We start from the raw sequence: 20361 nt of genomic DNA on the forward strand, positions 1-20361 counted from the left end.
AGAAGAACGAAAGAAAGCAGCAACATGCTTATCATCACATCTTAGACTGGACTGTCTGAAAATAAACACTAACTATGCCTCTAATAGTGATGTGTGGTTATCCCTGCAGTGGTAAAACACGGAGAGCAGAAGAGCTGAAGGGGTATTTTGAACAGAAGTCACTCCGACAGGTTCACATTGTGGGAGATGAAGCTCTGGGCGTGGAGAAAAACTCTGTGTATGCAGGCAAGTTGAGCCAGCTATGTTAATTACATTCAGATGTTAAGTGTATGCGAGGAGGGCTGTCGGCTTTTATTAACTTTTTCTGAAATAAAAACAGTCTTTCGTACATGTTAGCTCTCTCCTAAACAACAGTATGACAGTAAATGTGTGGATTAGCTCCTGTGTGGCTAACTGAAGCTAATAACTGTAATGATAAACAGGGGAACCAGCTGGATATAAAGACAACATTTTATTGAATTAAGACTGGTTTTCTCTAGTGTTATGAAGTTTTTTGACGAGGGAAAATGCTGTCTGATGTTTTTTTTGTAGAGGATTTGGGCAGGGTAGACTTCATAGTATTTTGAATGGAGTTTGGTGTGTCAGGACAGTGTCACTCAGTCTTATCTTTACACAAGAAATTCAGTTTTCTTGCAACAAAAACCTACACTACTCAGATTGTGTCTGGAACATCTAATACATTTTTTATTTCAAATTGAAGCTTTTATATAAACTAGTTCAGTAATCAATCAGCTGAAAAGTTTTCTCTAAGGTCTCTATAATAAACTAAATGTTGGGGTTTGGGTTTTGTTTTTCAGACAGGCTAACAAGCAAGCAAGATGTCTATTTGGGTTCTGGGAAATTGTGAGGGGCATTTTACTGATATTTCCTAATTGATTAATCAAGAAAATAATTCCCACATAAATTGATTTTTAAATGTTTGTTGGTTGCAGCACTGTTGTAGTGGTCAGAATACCTATCTACTGTTGTTTTATATCACAAATGAATAATCAGTATATCAAAGATGACTGTTACGAAACAGGGTCTGTAGAAAACAAACTACATCTCCAGTAATGTGTACAAATATTGTTTGATATGTTGCAGATTCCCAAAAGGAAAAAAATACCAGAGCAGCTCTGAAAGCTGAAGTAGAGAGGTGGGTTCCTTCAATTTCAGGACTAGACCCCGCTCTGTTCTACTGTCACAGCATGTTTAATGTTTATCTGTTTGTTTTAGGAAGGTCAACAAGGGTGACATCGTCATTTTTGATTCTTTAAATTACATTAAAGGTAAATTATCCTCAGAATAGTGTGCAGATTCTTGATCACAACATTTTTTTTTTTCTGTATGCTTTTACCTTCTTAAAATTGAAATATCTTACAGGCTACCGCTATGAACTGTACTGTCTCATTAAACATGCACAGACACCACACTGCCTGGTAAGAACACAAGAGAAATTACTATGAATTTGTAACATCTGGGGGAAAAAATCCTCCAACAACACAACTCTAAATTTTCCATATTTTTGTGAAGGTATACTGTTTGACATCAGATGAAGTGAGCTCAACATGGAATACCAACAGATATGCTGCTGAGCAGTACACCCAGGACATGTGAGTGACATGTCTTCACCTTAAGATAGGGTTTAAAATTATGGTGTTTTTTTTTCAAACATGCCATTGCAAAAATGATCATCATTCAATATATTTGTTTTGTTTGACTGACATCTGGTTTGTCTTTTGTAGCTTGGATGCTTTAGTGCTGAGATTTGAAGCTCCAGACTCCAGAAACCGATGGGACAGTCCCCTTTTCACCATCCTCAAAGACGACACGCTTCCATTTGAGGACATCTCTGATGCACTTTTTAAAAGAAAAGCACCTCCTCCAAACCAGTCTACGCAAAGTGTAAAGGACATACAAACATACACATTCCTCCTTTTTTAAATTTTTTTTTTTACAAAGTTAAAGGACCAGTCTGTAAGATTTTAGGGGGATCTATTGGCAAAAAAGGGATCTAATATTAAGTATGTTTTAATTAGTGTATAATCACCTGAAAATAAGAATTGTGTTTCTGCTAGTTTAGAATGAACCCTTTATATCTACAGAGGGAGCAGGTCCTCTTCCTCAGAGCCTGCCATGATGTACTGACATGTTTCTACAGTAGCCCAGAACGGGCAAACCAAACACTTGCTGAAGGGAAGGAGGGATAATTCAGTTTGTTCCAATCTGAAACCACACCAATAAATAGTTTCCACTCAATCCTACACACTGCACCTTTTAAACAGTATTTGGTACATATGAAGTATGTTCTGCCATGCTGTCTTTTTGATGGTATACGTTCTCATGTTTCTCTGCAGCAACCACTGTCATCTGCAAACTTCTTGTATGAGCTGGACAAGATCACACAAGATGTGTTGATGGTATGTATTTTATCTGTTCTTTTGGATTTGGTGTTCATTTATTATTCACTCAGTTTTTTTTCCGCATTTGTTTTTGTGGAACTATCTTTATTTTTTTGTTTTATGGCAAAAGAGATAACAAAACAAAGATAACAAAATTCAGAATAAAAAAAAAAATACTGTTGAGCAAAACCTTCTGCAAAGGAAGTTAATTAAGCACAGAAAGTATCATTTATAGCCCACTAACATCCTCACTAAATGACAAATGGGAACAGAGTGAGTGACTATTTATTGCAGGCAGACAAAAACATAAAAGAGAGTCATGTAGGCAAATAATTACAGTACAAGAGCTGTTTTCAAAAGTAGAAGACAATGGTATACTAATACTGAGATAACCTTGACGTCACCCATTTGCAGAGCGAGGCCACATTGGTGTGAGGTTTAGACTACAATAATGTTATATATTTGACCACTTCCTGGCAGCTGGGGATAATGAGCCTTTGTCACAGAAGACATTTTAACATCACAGTACGAAAAGCGCAGGTGGAACTAATAACATGTAAGGTACAGATATTGAACTCGCTCATTGGCCTGGGGGTGATTACTGGGGTACTACTGGAGTTATCGTTAATGTTATTAAATACACCAGTGCTTTTTTCCTTCACTATGTCAAAGTGACTTGGTGACGCTCTCCAAATGTATAGCAACACATGACCTGAGATTGGTCCTGCAGTGAACTCTTACATTCATTGATTCTGAGATTGAGTTGTCTACTTATTTCATCAATATATTGCAGACCACATAAGAAGGTGAATGATGAGTTTGTTGATGCTATAATAATGTCATCCAGTCATCAGAGGATTGATGTCAGAATCCCCGAATATGTCAGCACATTTCAGTATGTTATAAATGTTCTGCTGTCACGGTGAGAACAGTGGAGGAACATTAAAGATCTCTGTCAATATGATCACTGACAACATGTTTATATCACAATGAATGAATGAATGCCTTTATTGTCATTGCATGTTCACATACAACGAAATTTGCTGTCTCTCATAAAAGAAAACTATCCATTCACTCTGCTCAAACACACACACACATAAAGACACATAAAATAGAATAACTGTTAAATAAGGTAAAAAATGATCTCAACCTAATGAGGAAATGAATCATTGTCTAAAATCTGCTACACTTGTTGGCGTCAATGTTCCTTTGTGGTTGTATGGCCAATTTTTGTAAATACCTCCCATCCTGTAACGATTTACCGTCCTATTGATGTGTCTCTTATTGGTTGTGTCTGCTAATTGCTTTCAGTCAATAAGAAATCACCTGCTCTCTTCCCTTGATTTGCTATTGAGTGCAACACTGTGTTATTTTTTTTTTTTTTTAAGTGTTTTTCTGTTGTGTTTTTCAGGCCATTTTTAACGCACAAAAGACAAGTGTTCCTGGGGATCTCATTTCAGTTCCGGGAGCTACAGAAAAGATATCCTTTTTTACACGTCCTTTTTTTTAAAACTCCCCCCAAAAAACCAAAAACAGTTTTAACCATATACATTAACAGATGTTTTTATGTTTGTAACCTCAAGTCAGGTAGCAGTGATATTTCACAGTTATTGATTGTCTAAACTTAATATTCCCTGTGATGCTGACTCATTTTTTTTTATTCTACCTCACAAGGAAAGTCATATTTCCTCTCCTATGCAGGGCTAACTGTTGTATATTAAATAACTGGACTTGTTAAAAGGGATAGGTGAATGAATGCATGTCCATCAAAGAACCTAAATGAGAAGCGCAGCAACTGATCACCCTTAAAGGTCTCGCCAGTAATAACATTCTGTGGGATGTGTTAGGAGGAGAGAAACTAAATTACATAGATTAGTGGATTTTATTGGCAGCTGCACTGTGTCAGACTTTCTCAGAAGCAAACACTTTGATTTTTCTCCTTTGAACATGTCGATCCAGGCAGAAACTAACTTAAAAGTACACCAGGTTCTGCACTGGTGCAGAGTTTGAATTTAAAATGATGTCAGTAACCTTCAGTACTTTGACTTGTTTCATTTTATTGTCCTCAAAGGTTGAGATATGATACTGTGACCTTTAGATACTTTAAGACTGTAAGTTATAGCTTCATCAGTGTAGGAAAAATACATCTTGTCTTTATGGGAGAGCAGCTTACATACACACACACACACACACACACACACACACACACACACACACACACACACACACACACACACACACACACACACACACACACACACACACACACACAGACACACACACAGACACATAGACACACACATAGACACACACATAGACACACACATAGACACACATAGACTTGTATTCTATTGTCCTTAACCTGATGTTGAACATAGAGCTTACCAGGAACATCAACATGGCAGAGCTGCGGAAATTACGGCGCCAATTCATCAGCTACACCAAGATGCACCCGACAGAGAACACAGGACAAATTGCCAACATGTTTGTGCAGTATTTAAATAAAAGTCTTCACTGAACTTTAATAGCACTGTTATACTTTCTTTGACAAATGTATTTAAATATTTATTGCACCTTTTTGTGTGTGGTACTGGCTGCTATTGTAGAAAGATTCAGTACCATGATGAAATATATTTTATCATGTAGGTTCTGAGATTTACCATAATGTTCATGGATAGATATTACCAAGTGTTGCTCTCAATATTAATCCTGGTTTCCAAGTGCATTTTCTGCAAGTTTTCCCATCTTTTTTGCTGATGTTTCCCTTTTTTGCTGTGTCATTGTTGCGACAAATACCACAAGTCAGTCTTGAACATTTGTCCAGTCAACGCTTTGTCATGCACAGGTTAGCCCTAATACCCCTTAATTTTCTTGTTCAAAAGCTCCTTATTCCTTTGTGGAATTTGTAAACAAAATATGCTGAGTAATTCTCTTTTCACGATTTTATATTATGTAAGAGGATTGTGAGAAAAGCAAGAGCAGGAAGTTCACAGGATTTTATACTTTGCAATCGTAAGTAATGACTGTTAATTTTCCCTCACTGGAATTACTTAAATGATGTGTGATTATGCAAATGTGACATGCAGGGATGTATTGAATGTGTTCATTTACGTAACGTTTATACCATATTGCAGAACAAGAAAAAAACACAAGTTGACAAACATAATGCTTTTACTAATTAAAAAACATGAAAAATGAATTTTATATTTGTATATTTTATTGCAATTTGATTTAACCAATAAAAAATTTGCTTGCAAATCAATCTTGTTGGAGCTGAAAGGTGGCAGAACGACTACTATACAATTACAGACAATGCAATTAAAATAGAAAAATATGGATTTGACAAAGGCAAATAATGTGCTGACATCAAAGAAGTAACACTGAACATGCAGTATTTACATTACATTCACTTGTCTTCATATCTTCTCATAGCTTTTTTCTTCAGAGGGACGGCAGTGCCAAAGATTCTGTCCCAGTGGCTGAAGAAAGGTGCAAAGTTGCTGCTCGGCAGCTGGTGGTGCATGTCATGAGCTGGTGCACCACCCAGCAGTCCAAAAGGCACCAGGTGATTAAGGGTCCAGGGTAGGTCATAGCCTATGTGGTCCTCTACAGACATCCAGATGCTGAAAACTGTGATGCACCATGTGGTCAGTGGGTGACACTTTAAAAGAATCGGGTCCTGGTTGCTCCAGAGTCCCACAGTCATCAGTTCTGGGATGCTGAGCATCTCAGTAGACCAAGAGAAGGGTGCCACATATTCATGGTGGATTGCATGTATCCATCGGTAAAGCTGAGAATGCTTGTGATGAATGTAATGCCAAATATAGTACTGAGTGTCAAAGAGGAGAAGCATAGCTAGTCCATCAATGAATACCTCATACAGAGTAGGAGCATCATGTGGTATTGTTGGTGCAGGCAGTATGAACATGCCTATTATTACAGTTGGTAGAACAAAGAAAATGTGGTTATAAAATGCCGTCAGGAAACTGGTAGCCATCATTCTAACTGTTGGCTTTCTGTCCGGTTGGATCTTGTACTGATAGAGGAAAGGCACCTTTTCTCCCAGGAGATCCAGTACAGCAAAAGGTGCACTGAAGAATACATAGCTGGAAAAAGCAATGATGACCGGGAAAAAAGGAGACGAAATGAGAGGCAGGTGGTGAAAAAGCACATAATCCCAGAGAGGCTGCAGCAGACAGTCCGAGGCCCTGGAGGGCAGAAGCTGCAAATGGGGCTCACTGATGTTCATCATCTTTTTGGGGTACCACTGCAGGCGGCTGTTTCTAGTTTCATAATCTAGACAGATTCCCTCCTTTATATAGTGTAGTTCAACAGAGGGGGCTTTCCTCTTAATCAGAACAGTCCAATAGCTTTTTTCCCCCAGCTGCTGGCGACAAACAGACCTTCACAAGAAGATTAACTATTATAGAACATGAGTTAGACACAACACCTCGCTAAACCCTAGGGCCTCAGCGTATCAAACAGTACAAGGTCTAACATTTTCAGTACATAGAGGTGAGGAGGATCCAAGCATTTTTGTAAAAGTGAAAAATGCCCCCAATCTCCCCAAGTTTAAAGTTGTAATTTTGCTCTAGAAAATTTCCAAACATATTCCAAGTGTATTTTATTGTTAATGACATTGTTCAGCTGTAATATGTCAGCATACCTCAGGGACATTTATCACACTGCTTTCAGTAAAGTATCCCTCACCATTTTTCACACAGAAACAACTCTATATTTTGTATTATTAGTCCATTGATACTGTAAGGTCCCCCCAGACATGTTTTAAAGACTTACAAAAATACTCTGCTTTGATTAAAAATATGTGTCTGCATAAGATTTCTTGACAAAAAAAATGAATAAACTAGTCAAAAATGCTTTAAAACTACTCCTTCTTCCTCAAAATCTATGAATATGCAAAAAAAAAGGTTCCAAAAGTTTAACTGCTGGACATAAGATGTCTCCTTCTTCACTTAAAAAGTCAGTTTTCAGTGTATGTTCACTGGAGGCTTTTAGTTTCCACATCCCACTTGAAGTTGAATACTGGACCATGACTGGCTTCCACACGAGTTGTGACGTCACATAGGTACACCCCTTAAACTTTTCCATTTCAGCACATTAATTTGAAAACAGCCTCCTAGTATCAATCTCAAACATCATTCTGCACAATGAAGCACAAATATCCACGTGAAGTAACAAGAAGCAAAACCCATTTTTGACTCTGGGGTGATTTAAGACTAGATGGATTTTCCTGCCATTTGAGTCTTATTTTAGAGATAGATAAACTTGGATCACCGCACAGAACACTATACTACTTGAATTGGTGCAGTGTTACCTTTTAATACAGTATGTTCTGACCAAATAACCAGAATGCATTTCTTCTTAACTAATTGCGTCTTGTTATACTGTATGTAATAACACGTTATATCAGTAAAACCTTTGTAAATGTACCCGAGTTGAATACAAACTATGCAGTTTTACAATTAGTCATCCAACTCAATTCAAATAAATGTTTAAGTTTTAAATATTAACACTTCTCATATTCACACTGAATGATCATTATAACATGATTTATTTGAGAAAATTAACAATTTTATTGAAATCGTGGATTATGTATTACATAATGTCAATAATTCTCTTCTCAACCATTTACTTCTTGTCACCAGCTGCCTTCCTTGAAACCGTCTTGTTGGTGTTGGCATATTTTTGTCGATCATTTCTGAAGAGAGAGGAAAAAGACACCACTGAAACAAATCTTTTCCAATTAACTAAATATTTTACATATACTGTTATGTTTTCATCACTTATAATAATAGTAGTCAAATTCTAAAATGTTAACTCTAGTGTCTTTAGGTAGATTTACTTGTTCATTTTGACTTTGTTTCTGCATCCCAGTCCTCCCTCCCAGTGGCTGGTGCGTGCACCTCTCGTCATCATGCTTCCACAGCAGATGCAAGGCTTCCCATTGTTATACGGCTGCAAAAATAAACAGTATGGGGATTAAATTCAGGAAATGCCCACATTCCAAATGAAAGTCCAACATCAGCCTTGTGTCTGACTGTTCACCTGCTCTTTGGCACAGTGGCCACAGATCATCCTTGTGGCAAGTTCCATGGGGTGGTCCTGGTCCTCGTCATGGCACACATCACAGGGGTATGCCCGACCGCAGCAGGGGAACCTGAGGATGTGGGCACAGAGCTTTCACTTACTTCTGCATGTACTTCTCAGAGCTCCAACATACATCAGATATGTGAAATGAGTTAACAGTGCACATTGAGGATGATACCTTAACCAGCGATGGCTCTGTTTATAATGTTTACATGTTCCTTTTTCTGGCAGCGGCTTCCCCTTTTGCACAGCAGGATCTCTTATAGTCTTATAACCAATAGCAGAGGCACTAGAACCTACACACACACACACACACACACACACACACACACACACACACACACACACACACACACACACACACACACACACACACACACACACACACACACACACACACACACACACACACACACACACACACACACACACAGTCTATATTAGTCTCTCTGGTTTGCTTTGGTAAATACATGTAAATATATAAAGATTTGTATTTGTATGGATATTCATATTTAGAGGTTTTCATCCACTGTGTAACTTTAATGTGAGGAAACAATGGCCAAGCAGCCAACTGTGGCAGTTCATTTATGTAAGATCTTAAGCTTGTGCTGAATGTAGCAAATGTAGGTGAGTTCTAACCTGTTTTGTTGGTACGTGGCTGAATATACTGGAATCTTGTGCTCTCAGCCAGGATGCTGAGTTTGCTGTGGCAGTGTTCACAATTAAACTCCTTTGTTTGCCCATAAGAAACATTCTGAGGAAAAATAAACACATACAAAGATTATTTTTGTATTTTTGCTCATTGAGTCTTACTTCACGCCGCTGATTTTCACAAAAAAAACAGACATGCAGTGACAAGAAGAACATGTTTAATCACCTGGAAAGGGCCATCCTGGGAGCAGCTGAGGCATCCCACAGTCAGCTCACAGTCTTGAAGCACAAGGTCAGCAGGTGTTGTATTGTGCAAGTCCAGGTATCCCAAAACATCACTGTAATGGTGCAGCATGCAAGGCCTGAATGCAGCGTTGATGTTTGCACTGCACTTTTCACACTGAGCTGTGCATGGTGTCCTTCCAGTCAGTGTCAGGTCTGCAGTTACCTTACACCTGCAGACAGCACACATACAGCACAGAGTCAAATTAAATAAACTAATTCGTGAAGAAATTATATATTGCACTCTTTCCTTACCTATTACACTGAAGACAAACTGTGATCTGTCTGGCCACTACAGTGGCGGTGTTCTCTCCGAGCCTCAGTCCCAGCAGCTTCACCTCTGTGCCTCTGCGGGGATCACTGATCTTAATGTTTTCCACTACATGACTGGCTTTCTCCTCTTCATCCTCCTGCTGCTGCTGTCTGTCATCACAACCTGGACCCTCCTGTCCTTCCTCCACTTTCCTCTCGTCTTCTGTGTTTTCAGCTTCTCCTTCATCACTGGCACCCTGTTCTGCATCATCAGGTCTTTCACACACTGTTGCCTGGAGCTCCTGATATGGTATGAACTGCAATCCAGCTTTTTCTAAATCAATGTCTTTTTTTAACTGCAAAAAAAATCAAAACAAGATGACATTTTCCAATCAGTGCTATAATTTGATGTGTTCACAAATGCAGATAAAAGTGAGGTGAAGTCGCTCTCACCTGCCTGGCTCCTTCAGTGAACAGTCTCTCCAAACTACGATCTAGCCATCGAAGAAATGGCCGAAAGAGCAGCTCTACTTTTCCCAGAAGCTGATTGGTTGCATGCTTGGCCTGAAGCCACTCACATGATGCTTCCTGTACATGTCTACATAGCCAAAATGTATAGAAATGATTGTCATTAATTCAAAACATTACATGTTAGGAATAAACTGGAAATGCTTTAACCTTGACATCACTGGTGGCAGATTCTGGTCACATGGTATGTCCAACGTGAAAATCTACAGAAAATGATCGATATGATAAATAGCTGTTAGAGTTACATACTTATATTAAATAACACTCATTGTAAACAAAAATTTTAGTCTTACTTACCTCCTGAGGGTAATTGTCTGGAAAGCTCACCATGATGTCAATTTCTTTCAGATCAAAAGGCTGTAAGTTAGAATGCAGAGTCAGTATATGTCCATATAATAATATATATAATAACAAATTCATCAGGCTTAAGCAAGTGTAAGAAAAATTGATTATTTATTTACAAGAAAAAAACTTCTGGATTATGGCCATATTTCACTTTCGAAATCACTAGTCTTCAAATGAGCCAAAATTGCAATGTTTAATCACTGCTTTACCCAATTTCCCCTTCAGTGTTATGAATTATATCATAACAGTTTCCCTCTGTGTTGATTGTGGCAGATTTTGCCTCTAATCTCTTGGGCATCAAGAGCAGGGAGAAGATTGAAGGAGGAAAATGTTTACCCAGTCTGGATCAGTGGCCTCTACAGTCACCCTGTAGTAAGTAACCATGCCATCGCTCCGTTCTTGAATAATGAGCTGGTCTTTGGGAAAACGCTTTTTCAGCTGCTTGATCTCTGTGTCTAGTAGCTTCTTGGCGACATCCTCTGTCAGGTCACACAGCTTGACCTCCTTAAGGATGTCAGGGCGGGGCACTGTTGGCATCCTCTGCACAGGTCTTGCGTGATTTCCAGGAACAGGCTGGTCATCTACTGGAGGGAAATGTGGTGGATGCCAGAAGCGACATCTGTCCTCCATGGTGCAGTGCCCTGAGAGAAAGTAACGGCAGGGACGGCGGCCAGCTGCTGGGGCAGCCCTGGAGTTGTTTTTACTGGGTGCAGGCCTGTGCCCCACATCTGTACCAGGGACCTCTGAGTGGTGTGGCACAATGTCAGACTGGCAGGCTGTCCCATCTGCTTTCTTCTCATGAACTTTGGCTTCATCTCTTTCGTGCAGAAATCTGCATTTCTTCCCAAAATTGCAGTGTCTCCCTTGAGAGAAGAACCGGCACAGCCGCTGTGTTCGAGGCCCTGGCTTTGATTCACCTGTTGTCTCTCCTTCACCATTCTCCATTATTTCAACACCTGAATGAACGAATACAGTCAGACTCATTATACATGCATTGGAGAAGTATGTACTTTTGTAATGAAACATACTACATGGTCAAAATGATGTGAACACCTGAGTAGCACAGCCATTCGTGACTCAATAATAGCTGGAAGTTCACAAACTAGAACAATAAGATGAATTGATCCACACAGTGACATTATAACAAGAAGACATGACGTGGGAATGAGCGATAGAAAACCGATCGTCTTTTTTTTGGATACCCCAGATACAGCATTCACCTCGACGAGAAATATCGTCACGTTTTACTCTCGTCTCACCCCTGCAAAACAGGCAGGTTTGAAAACAACATGGACTCATCTAGGGCCAAATTCAACTACCTATCTACCTTCATAATTTCATGGCAAAATGAAGAGGTGCCGACACACATTTAATCATCTAGTGATCTACCAGAGGCCTGCACAAAATGGTTACATATATTGTATGTCTCTATGGACTTTTAATGGTTTTATTGCTTAATGTGTACATGATCTATCCACAGAGTTGGTTACATTTACCTAGAAGGGGATCAAAATCAGAACATATAGTTTTATATTATATTTATATTTAAAACTACTCCCAATAATAGTAGGCTATGTCGTTTGGATATTTAACCATGTCATGTTGAAAAGCCGAGAATGATAATATAATACACAGAACATGTACTGAACTAACTAAACTTTAGTGTACGCTGTCAGGGAAGGAGAAGTGTCAACTGGTCGTCACAAAAATCATTTCAGTAGTTATTGCTGGCGGATGACAATACCTTAAATACACACAGAGGGTCCACTTGAAGGTTTATTCCGTGTAATGATAATACAGCTGTTTAAAAGCTTCAAATTACAGTTTAAAGTGGCCTTAACCGGCCTTAACTGCTGCCTGTCAAGTGACTAAATCATAAAAGCTGTTGTGTGTAAAGGTAACACTGTCCAAGGGTCCTCTGCAGTACAGTATGTCGCCCTCTACAGTTTGGGAGTGTAATGTGGAGGTTCAAGTTCACCCCTGAGCTTTGAAACAACAACAGTAAACCAATCTTTCAACCAAGTCCATTTTGTGGCTGTCGTGGAGTTTTCAGTCATATCACATGGTCTTCCTTACCAGAGTTTGACAAATTATCAAGAAAATTGTAGACGTTCAAATTTCTTATTTCTCTGAGCATTTTACTGACATCTTGTTTATGTTGGCCGATGATGTGATCAAAATCTCTAGCACAACTAAATGGGTCTGTGTTTTTTTTTAGGGTCAGTGCATCTTTTGGTCATTCGAGTTTCTTTCCAGGAATGAATATTGAAAAACAAACAACAAGTTATTTGATTTTCATTTTTAAAAATACAAAAGATTAATTTGAAATATGAGCTGTTTTTCTTTTCCTGGTCAAAAGGGGATGAGCAGAAATTTTAAAATGGTTTGATTTTATTTTCATGTTTAGAATAATAAAAATAAAATCAATGGCAAACAGAAACAAAAAAGGACAGTCGGGTGGATTTGGACCGGCCCCAGGGGACCAAACACCTGAATGATACTTTTTTTCTGGATTCTTTGTTGATATTTTGTCTCTCTCTGTTAAAATAAACCTACCATAAAATGATGGACTGTTCATGTCTTTGTAAGGGGGTAAACTTACAAAATCAGCAGGGGATCAAATAATTATTTCCTCCACTGTATAGCTCTCTCCTCCTGTTTGTTAGTCTGTCTTCCTTTAAATGACTGAGAAAACTGCAGCAATGCCAGTGTTTTTGTACTTGTGTTCCTGTACCGTGGCAAATTAAATCACTTGACCTTGAACAGAGATACGGCACCAACAGAAAATGAGATATTTAGGACTATCTTACACCTAATGAATTTGTCAACAGAGGTACAGCATATACGTTACCAGTTCCACTCATGTATATGAATAATTTGTTGCTCCCAGGTGGCACTTGATACCACACAGCGAGCACAAACAGGCACTCACGGGATAAAACCTTTACCATAGCCGCTGTTTCTGGCTGGAACATCTACATTCCTTATACATTCGTAAGATTTTTTACTTCAGGATGGATATTGCAGATAGCAGCATAGAGCTTTGGATAAGATGCTTAGGAAACGAGTCTTTGCTGCAGCCTATGTGGGACAGCCTGAGGTTCAACTACAGAGACTATTTGAGATCTCCACTCTTTCCCATCGTTCTGACCGTGTCCTCATACTTTGTCTTGTGCCTTCCTTTTCTTGTTTGTGACATCATAGGAGACAAGTGGGCATGGGTCCAGCAATTTAAGATCCAACCCAGTCGTCGGCCAACAGCCTCAACATTGCTGCACTGTGCAGGTGTCACCCTGTACAACCATGTGTTTCTTGTACTGCCAGCATCAGTGGCCCAGTGGCTATGGAGGCCACCTGTGGACCTGCCTGACCAGGCTCCATCTCTGCTGGAGCTGATAGCTGGAGTGATCGGCAACCTCCTGCTCTTTGACTTCCAATACTTCATCTGGCACCTGCTCCATCACCGGATCCTCTGGCTGTATGTCACTTTCCATGCCATCCATCATAATTACTCATCCCCCTTTGCTCTGGCTACTCAGTGTCTTGGTGGTTGGGAGCTGGTCACAGTTGGCTTTTGGACCACCCTGAACCCTGTGATCCTGAGATGCCATCTACTCACCACATGGACCTTCATGATGTTGCATGTCTACGTTTCCATAGAGGATCACTGCGGCTACAATTTTCCCTGGTCCACATCTCGTCTGATACCATTTGGCCTCTATGGAGGGCCCAGCAAACATGATGTGCACCATCAGAAGCCCAACACCAACTTTGCACCACACTTCAGCCACTGGGACAAAATATTCGGAACCCATGCTGACTTCAGTTTTATCAGTGTTGTGAAATATAAAAGTTGATATGTCATTCTTAGTATAGATAGAGATTTGTGTTTAATTTCATGTGTGAATGTAAAGGGATTTTAAAATTGAGGTATTTTACAGTAATTATATTTGGGGGAAAATACAGCAATAAGGATGAGATGTGTGTCTTGCTCACTTATTTCTGGCTTTTTACCCTTCCTATCTTGGTGTACAAAAATAATTGTGCCTCTGTATACATTTCTTGATATACATGCTCTTCATATAATAAATGATTGCTCACAAAAATGTGATGTGATATTTCTTGTAGCTATAAAGACAACAAAATCTGATCATCTTATCTACAGTATGTGCGCAACATAAATAATGCCTTAATGCCTCCTTCTCTGGTTTGGTTTCTTTTACTTTGTAAGTGATCCTGAGCTTTTAGGTAAGGCTTACATTACATTCTTCCTCATATAAATAATACATCCTTTGAGATACTTGTCCACATTGTCATTTAATCTATTTTTCTTCTCGAATAGTTTAATTTCATTGTGTTTTCAGGCCCAGCAGCGACAAAATCATTTGATTATATTTCACTTTAAATCCTCATTGGATGGATGTCATCCATTGTGCATGATCAAGTTATATGTATAAATCATGACAGTGTACACATACTGATGATTTTGTGACATCTCTGGCTTTGGATTAGTACATTTCCCTTCTTCTTACTGTGAATTTTTTCGTTCTTTCTTTCTTTTCTTTTCTTTTCTTTTCTTTTCTTTTATTTATTTATATTTTTACAGCAGTAGACCTATTGGTTTTTGAGGTCATTTAGCCTGAGTGATGATCCCAGAAATGTTCTATGAATGAGGGGATAAAGTAGGTTAAAGTAAATTTATATATTCTGCCATTAGATGTCAGCAAAGCACTCTAATTGCCATTTTGGTGTGACTTCAACCTGCTTTTTATTTTTAATGTTTATCTGTAATATTTCACATAATAGCCTATATCACCAGCAAAGTGTATTCAACTAAATAAAATGATTACACTATTGTCTTCTACTCAGTAATGCCCTCTGTGTTAGGAGGGGTTATTTCTTCAGGGTTTGTTATGGTCATGGTGGTGATTTGGTGGTGGCGCTGCGCCTTGGTGCAGCCTCCTCAGTGAGAGTGACAGGCGGAGTTGTGTTATGGACTGTAGGAGCTGGCTGGGACATGTCTGACTAGAAACTTGTACAGTTTTCCCAATACGTACGGCATTAAATCCACGTACTGATGATGGGGCAGTGCGGCATCACATCGTCCAAGACGGTGCTGGTCTTCCTGAACCTGATATTTTGGGTGAGTTTGGAGGTTTCTGGACGTGCGTCACAGCGCAGCAGCTAGCTAGCTGTCAGTCAGCTGCTAAGCTAAAGCTACGCGTTAGCTGCTGCAGCCGACCTTTGTTTAACCAGGGAGGGATTGGTTTGAGAGGACAGCAGGGAAGACATTATGTAGGAGATATCATGTCGTTGGTTACATGAATAGACTATCCGCTCGCAATTCCTCATTAAAAGAAGCACCTTAAAAACAACCTTGTCGTCTCAAAAATGTGTTGCTTGTTTCAAAACTATCACTTTTGGGGTTTTTTTTTACCCTGAGTGTAACTTAATCCACCAAGCAGATGTTTAAAAAAATCAGTCATGCATGCTGATAATTACTGCCAGAAAACAAGTTTAATTTGTTTGGCTTCAGTCGGCAGGTCATTGTGCTGAGCTACAGATCCAGATCCAATGTCAATATAATTAACAGTGTAGGTATTTTAATGAGGATAAACAATGCAATATGAACTAGTTAGATGCTATACACATGTAAAAATACCACTACAACAATGTAAAATATATACAATCCCTTATAAGTTGAAAGCCCTGCATTCAGAAAGTAACAAAATTCAAATGCAAATGCAAAATGTACTATGTGTATTATAAGAAATAGTGCTAACTTTCCAGATTGGCTTGTTTCAAAGTATTAATATTATACATGATGTTGACTTGATGTTTCATGATTAAGTCAAGTCAAACTTTATATTATAAAGCATGCCATACCCAGGCAAAGAATATATTTTATAAGACTGTCATATGTTTTGGTGTAAATTTACTTTATGTATTAGCTGGAGCTATCAAATAAATTAAGCTAAGTTCAAGTAAAGTACAATATTTTTCTGTGACTTTACATTGCCCACATTGACAATAACTGTACTGTAATTAATAATATGTTGTGTGCTGTGGCATATACTGACTAGTAACCATGCTAAAAGCAACCACCGAGTATTGTATACAGTCTTAGCAGACACCACAGAAAGTGAAAAATGACACACATTTTAACGTCCCTGTCGTCTCGCATCAGAGTCTCTCACACTTCTGTTTGTGCAGAGGCTTTAAATAACTGTTGATGTTTTTGTCACCCAAAGGCTGCTGCTGGTATCCTGTGCTATGTCGGGGCCTATGTCTTCATCACGTATGATGACTACGATCATTTCTTTGAAGACATGTACACTCTCATCCCAGCAGTGATCATCATTGCAGTTGGAGCCCTTCTTTTTATTATCGGGCTCATTGGATGCTGCGCTACAGTGAGAGAGAGCTACTGTGGACTGACAACGGTTAGTAAGTTTGGTGTGACACATAAAAGTAGTACTTTGTTACTGATGGTCTTTTTTTTTTGGTATTATTGTTCTTATTGTTTTTCTTATTGCTGCTCTTATATTCTATTTTACTGTCCACTTGCTGCAGTAATAATGCAAATTTCCCCATTGTGGAACTAATAAAGGAATATCTTATCTTATCTTTTAGTAAATGATTAATAAAAGATGAACAGTTTTAAGATATTAAAGAGTATATTGATCACTATTGAAGACACAGTAGACCTTCAGGATATGGTAGAACAGGTCATTGCAAACATCTCTTGACTGATAGTATCCTGTATTGAACTTGAACAGACAAATCCACTTTTTACTTGTTTTTGGCAGTAAAGCTTGGTTCTTCCTAAATCTTGAAATTCAATCCACAGTTTGTTGTCATTCTCCTGCTGGTTTTCTTGACGGAAGTGGCTGTGGTGGTGCTCGGATACATTTACAGAGCAAAGGTGAGAAAGTCCAACACAAGTTGAAACACATTTGTTTTTCTTGGCCCTCAATACTTAACTTGTAACCCAGTAGATAATCCTGATAACACACACCCATAAGAGCACAGCAATCATTAAGCACCATTAAAGGTGTGTTATCAAATGTTTACTCACCCTTCTTAATCGTTGCCAGGTTGAAGATGAAGTTAATAATTCCATCCAGAAAGTATATGATGAGTACAACGGCACCAACAGCAATGCCCCTAGCCGCGCCATCGACTACGTTCAGAGACAGGTAAGGACAGAAACTCCTCTGTCCTCTTTGTAAACCAGATAAAGTGATGGCGCATCTTTATGGTAATGAATGAGTTTTTATTGTTTTCATTTGTACAGCTTCAGTGTTGTGGGATCCACAATTACTCAGACTGGAAGTATACACACTGGTTTGAAAAATCAAAAAACAACAGCGTACCTACCAGCTGTTGCAAATCCACTACTCAAAGCTGCACAGGGTCCCTCATTCATCCTGAAGATCTCTACCAAGAAGTAAAACAACCATTACATTTTCAAGTTTCCAAATCACAGACATTTTTAAAATAATTTTTCAGTTTTATATATGTTAAAATATATTCACTGTGTGTGTGGGTGTGTGTGTGTGTGTGTGTGTAGGGATGTGAAGCTCTGGTTGTTAAGAAGTTGAAGGAGATCATGATGTATGTCATCTGGACTGCACTGACGTTTGCTGCCATCCAGGTATGCAACTTTTATCAAGATACTTAATTTCATTGGGCATCAACTGTGTTTGATAATGCTTATTAATCCAGGCATTATGGACTTTGAGTTGTGACTCTATCATAGCATTTCTATACTGACTTATATAGTTGTGTGGCAGGTGACGTTGAGCACAATGAGGAAAACTAGTGAATCTTATAAATTATATGTATTATTGTACACATTTAGTTTGTTTTTGTCTTCCAAGACCATAAAGAAAATATTTTTCAGATTTAAAAAATGTAGCCCTTAAGACCACCCTTTAAAGGGTTTTTTTTACATCTCTGCTGTGTATGTAAGTACATTTTTTTTTTTTTTTAAAGGAAATATGTCACCATTGAACTTCCTCATAAAATGGGCCATCATTACATCCTGTGTCAGCATTTGCTTGGTTTCACACCTATTTGATTAACCCTTAAATACTGTTTATACTCTGATATCTACAATATCCCCTCATAATCAGTCTCTATACATAATTTCTGAACCATAAATCATTACTGATTAACCATCAGTCATTAATAAATTAGTGAGTAATCCTTAATGATGCTTTCAGAAAACAGAGAGTGTATTTCATTTTTATGCTTTTTGTTGATTGAGACAAGCATTTACAATCACACTATATATTGGTACAATGTTACATAACACAGGAGAACATAACAATTTCAATGCATCATGTTGAAATGTGAATAAACAATATTTTTGAATAAATATGGGTCAAACACTCAACAAAAATGTGTATCAGCTGCACAAAAATATTTTTTTAAAAGTTGAAAGGCTTTCTCTCTTCGATGTTATTTTATTCATTTGGTTAGTATACTGGATTTTCAAAGGATGTGTTACTATAAATGTGCTCAAGCAGTATTTGTTGTGATTCTTTATAGTGAACTTCAGGGTTTTCCAGTTAAATGCTGACAGTGTCTCCAGGATTACCCTAAGTGCAGCCACACATTTAAAAATATTACCTAACTGAAAATGATTTGAAGCTCAACAAATCCTTCACTTTTGAACAAGTCTGGTTTGATTTATGTTTATATTGCTTAGGAGATGACACCAAGGGAAGTAACACACCCAAAAATCTTGGGGTTAAAGGTTTTTTTTCTTAACCAAAAACCAAAACCACAAGTTAAACGTTTGTGTGTATCTTCCTGCTAGATGCTGGGGATGCTGTGTGCGTGTGTTGTGCTGTGTCGCAGAAGCAGAGATCCTGCCTACGAGCTTCTTATTACAGGTGGAACCTATGCATAGATGCGAAGATGCATTTGCAAACTCTACATGCGTCACTGGTGAGAGCATTGAAATAATGTATTACCACACTAACCTTAACTCACTAATCACACTAAGTTATATACTTTACCTGTTTTTTCCCCTAAAGCTGTCGGCCAAAAACGGTCAATGATTATGAGATGTTGAAAGCATTCTGCTACTCTGAGGATGACATGAGGGTGTTTTTTGTTTGTTTGTTTGTTTGTTTTTCTTTTGTTTTTTTTACCAAACCCAAACCTTGTTAGACATGTACTGTACAGAGTTAAATATGGACAGGATAATTTCCTCATATTATTTTGCACTATGTGTATGGCTTTGAATATTTCATATTTAAACCTGTCATGTACTTGAATGAAAGACTTGTATCTGTGTATAATTTTACTCTGTACTTCCACTTTCACTATTACTGCGACTACTACTATTACTACTGCACTACTACTGCTCAGTTTTGGTTGACACCTTGCAGTATTCTGTAAAGACATAGTGGACACCATATCTCAAGTCAATGTCACAGCAGGTTTTTGTGTGTTGAAACTATGTTACTCAACTGGCTTTTGCTCATCTGATCTTTCCTTCAAGAATCAGACCTTGTAATCCCCCTCAGTATGCAGGATTTTCAAGTTGTAATGCATTCTGAATTCAAGATAGACTTGTCCTATAGCTGTTTAGTTTTTGTCTACTGAGTGTAGTTTTAGAATTTGATTTGTTGATATGTAGCAATGGCAATACTCAAGAATGTAAATAAAATGTATGGGGAAAGTTTGGAATTAAATTACTGTGTAATTTGATGTATTTTCATTTCTCTGACAGATACACTGACACTGAACTTTCTTAAAATCCCTCCAGACAATGCTCATATTCATGGGCTGTTGTCCC

General features: G+C 38.3%; 5 protein-coding genes across 6 annotated transcripts; 3 read left to right on the forward strand and 2 right to left on the reverse strand.

Annotated features, from left to right (window-relative positions):
• The first annotated feature begins 3 nt into the window (after positions 1 to 3).
• Positions 4 to 4899, forward strand: kti12 (KTI12 chromatin associated homolog). The gene is made up of 9 exons (XM_062420880.1): positions 4 to 225; positions 1084 to 1135; positions 1216 to 1268; positions 1363 to 1418; positions 1513 to 1592; positions 1725 to 1884; positions 2337 to 2399; positions 3793 to 3861; positions 4756 to 4899. The coding sequence occupies exons 1-9, from the start codon at positions 75 to 77 to the stop codon at positions 4897 to 4899; spliced, it is 828 nt and encodes a 275-aa protein (XP_062276864.1). The 5' UTR covers positions 4 to 74.
• Positions 4900 to 5787: 888 nt separating this feature from the next.
• ch25hl1.1 (cholesterol 25-hydroxylase like 1, tandem duplicate 1) lies at positions 5788 to 6633 on the reverse strand. Its single transcript, XM_062421506.1, has one exon. It carries the CDS (start codon positions 6631 to 6633, stop codon positions 5788 to 5790), a length of 846 nt encoding a protein of 281 aa, XP_062277490.1.
• Positions 6634 to 7936: 1303 nt separating this feature from the next.
• si:dkey-24l11.2 (uncharacterized protein LOC100034462 homolog) lies at positions 7937 to 12439 on the reverse strand. Its single transcript, XM_062420881.1, has 12 exons — positions 12292 to 12439; positions 10884 to 11503; positions 10500 to 10559; positions 10353 to 10405; positions 10128 to 10272; positions 9678 to 10030; positions 9367 to 9595; positions 9129 to 9243; positions 8668 to 8785; positions 8448 to 8559; positions 8245 to 8357; positions 7937 to 8100 (listed from the first exon to the last, which is right to left on the reverse strand). The coding sequence occupies exons 2-12, from the start codon at positions 11490 to 11492 to the stop codon at positions 8031 to 8033; spliced, it is 1977 nt and encodes a 658-aa protein (XP_062276865.1). The 5' UTR covers positions 11493 to 11503; positions 12292 to 12439; the 3' UTR covers positions 7937 to 8030.
• A 1122-nt stretch (positions 12440 to 13561) lies between these two features.
• Positions 13562 to 14404, forward strand: ch25hl1.2 (cholesterol 25-hydroxylase like 1, tandem duplicate 2). The gene has a single exon (XM_062421507.1). It carries the CDS (start codon positions 13562 to 13564, stop codon positions 14402 to 14404), a length of 843 nt encoding a protein of 280 aa, XP_062277491.1.
• A 1128-nt stretch (positions 14405 to 15532) lies between these two features.
• Positions 15533 to 20273, forward strand: tspan3a (tetraspanin 3a). Of its 2 annotated transcripts, XM_062420891.1 has the most exons (8): positions 15533 to 15690; positions 16799 to 16990; positions 17398 to 17472; positions 17645 to 17746; positions 17845 to 17997; positions 18121 to 18204; positions 19375 to 19505; positions 19595 to 20273. In XM_062420891.1, the coding sequence occupies exons 1-7, from the start codon at positions 15625 to 15627 to the stop codon at positions 19465 to 19467; spliced, it is 765 nt and encodes a 254-aa protein (XP_062276875.1). In that variant the 5' UTR covers positions 15533 to 15624; the 3' UTR covers positions 19468 to 19505; positions 19595 to 20273. The 2 variants fall into 2 exon arrangements, with proteins under 2 accessions (XP_062276875.1, XP_062276874.1); XM_062420890.1 differs by having other exon boundaries at positions 19375 to 20273.
• The last annotated feature ends 88 nt before the right edge of the window (positions 20274 to 20361 follow it).

The sequence above is a fragment of the Scomber scombrus genome, chromosome 6 (genome assembly GCF_963691925.1).
Source record: "Scomber scombrus chromosome 6, fScoSco1.1, whole genome shotgun sequence".
Lineage (NCBI taxonomy): Eukaryota > Metazoa > Chordata > Actinopteri > Scombriformes > Scombridae > Scomber > Scomber scombrus.

Coding starts and splice junctions, on each gene's coding strand:
- kti12 (XM_062420880.1), top strand. CDS start 75: ATGCCTCTAATAGTGATGTGTGGTTATCCCTGCAGTGGTAAAACACGG. Junction 1,593..1,724: donor GAGCAGTACACCCAGGACAT/GTGAGTGACATG, acceptor TGTCTTTTGTAG/CTTGGATGCTTTAGTGCTGA. Junction 1,885..2,336: donor CAAACCAGTCTACGCAAAGT/GTAAAGGACATA, acceptor GTTTCTCTGCAG/CAACCACTGTCATCTGCAAA.
- ch25hl1.1 (XM_062421506.1), bottom strand. CDS start 6,633: ATGATGAACATCAGTGAGCCCCATTTGCAGCTTCTGCCCTCCAGGGCC.
- si:dkey-24l11.2 (XM_062420881.1), bottom strand. CDS start 11,492: ATGGAGAATGGTGAAGGAGAGACAACAGGTGAATCAAAGCCAGGGCCT. Junction 8,786..9,128: donor GCCACGTACCAACAAAACAG/GTTAGAACTCAC, acceptor GTGTGTGTGTAG/GTTCTAGTGCCTCTGCTATT. Junction 8,358..8,447: donor GCCACTGTGCCAAAGAGCAG/GTGAACAGTCAG, acceptor TTATTTTTGCAG/CCGTATAACAATGGGAAGCC.
- ch25hl1.2 (XM_062421507.1), top strand. CDS start 13,562: ATGGATATTGCAGATAGCAGCATAGAGCTTTGGATAAGATGCTTAGGA.
- tspan3a (XM_062420890.1), top strand. CDS start 15,625: ATGATGGGGCAGTGCGGCATCACATCGTCCAAGACGGTGCTGGTCTTC. Junction 15,691..16,798: donor TCCTGAACCTGATATTTTGG/GTGAGTTTGGAG, acceptor TGTCACCCAAAG/GCTGCTGCTGGTATCCTGTG. Junction 17,473..17,644: donor GATACATTTACAGAGCAAAG/GTGAGAAAGTCC, acceptor AATCGTTGCCAG/GTTGAAGATGAAGTTAATAA.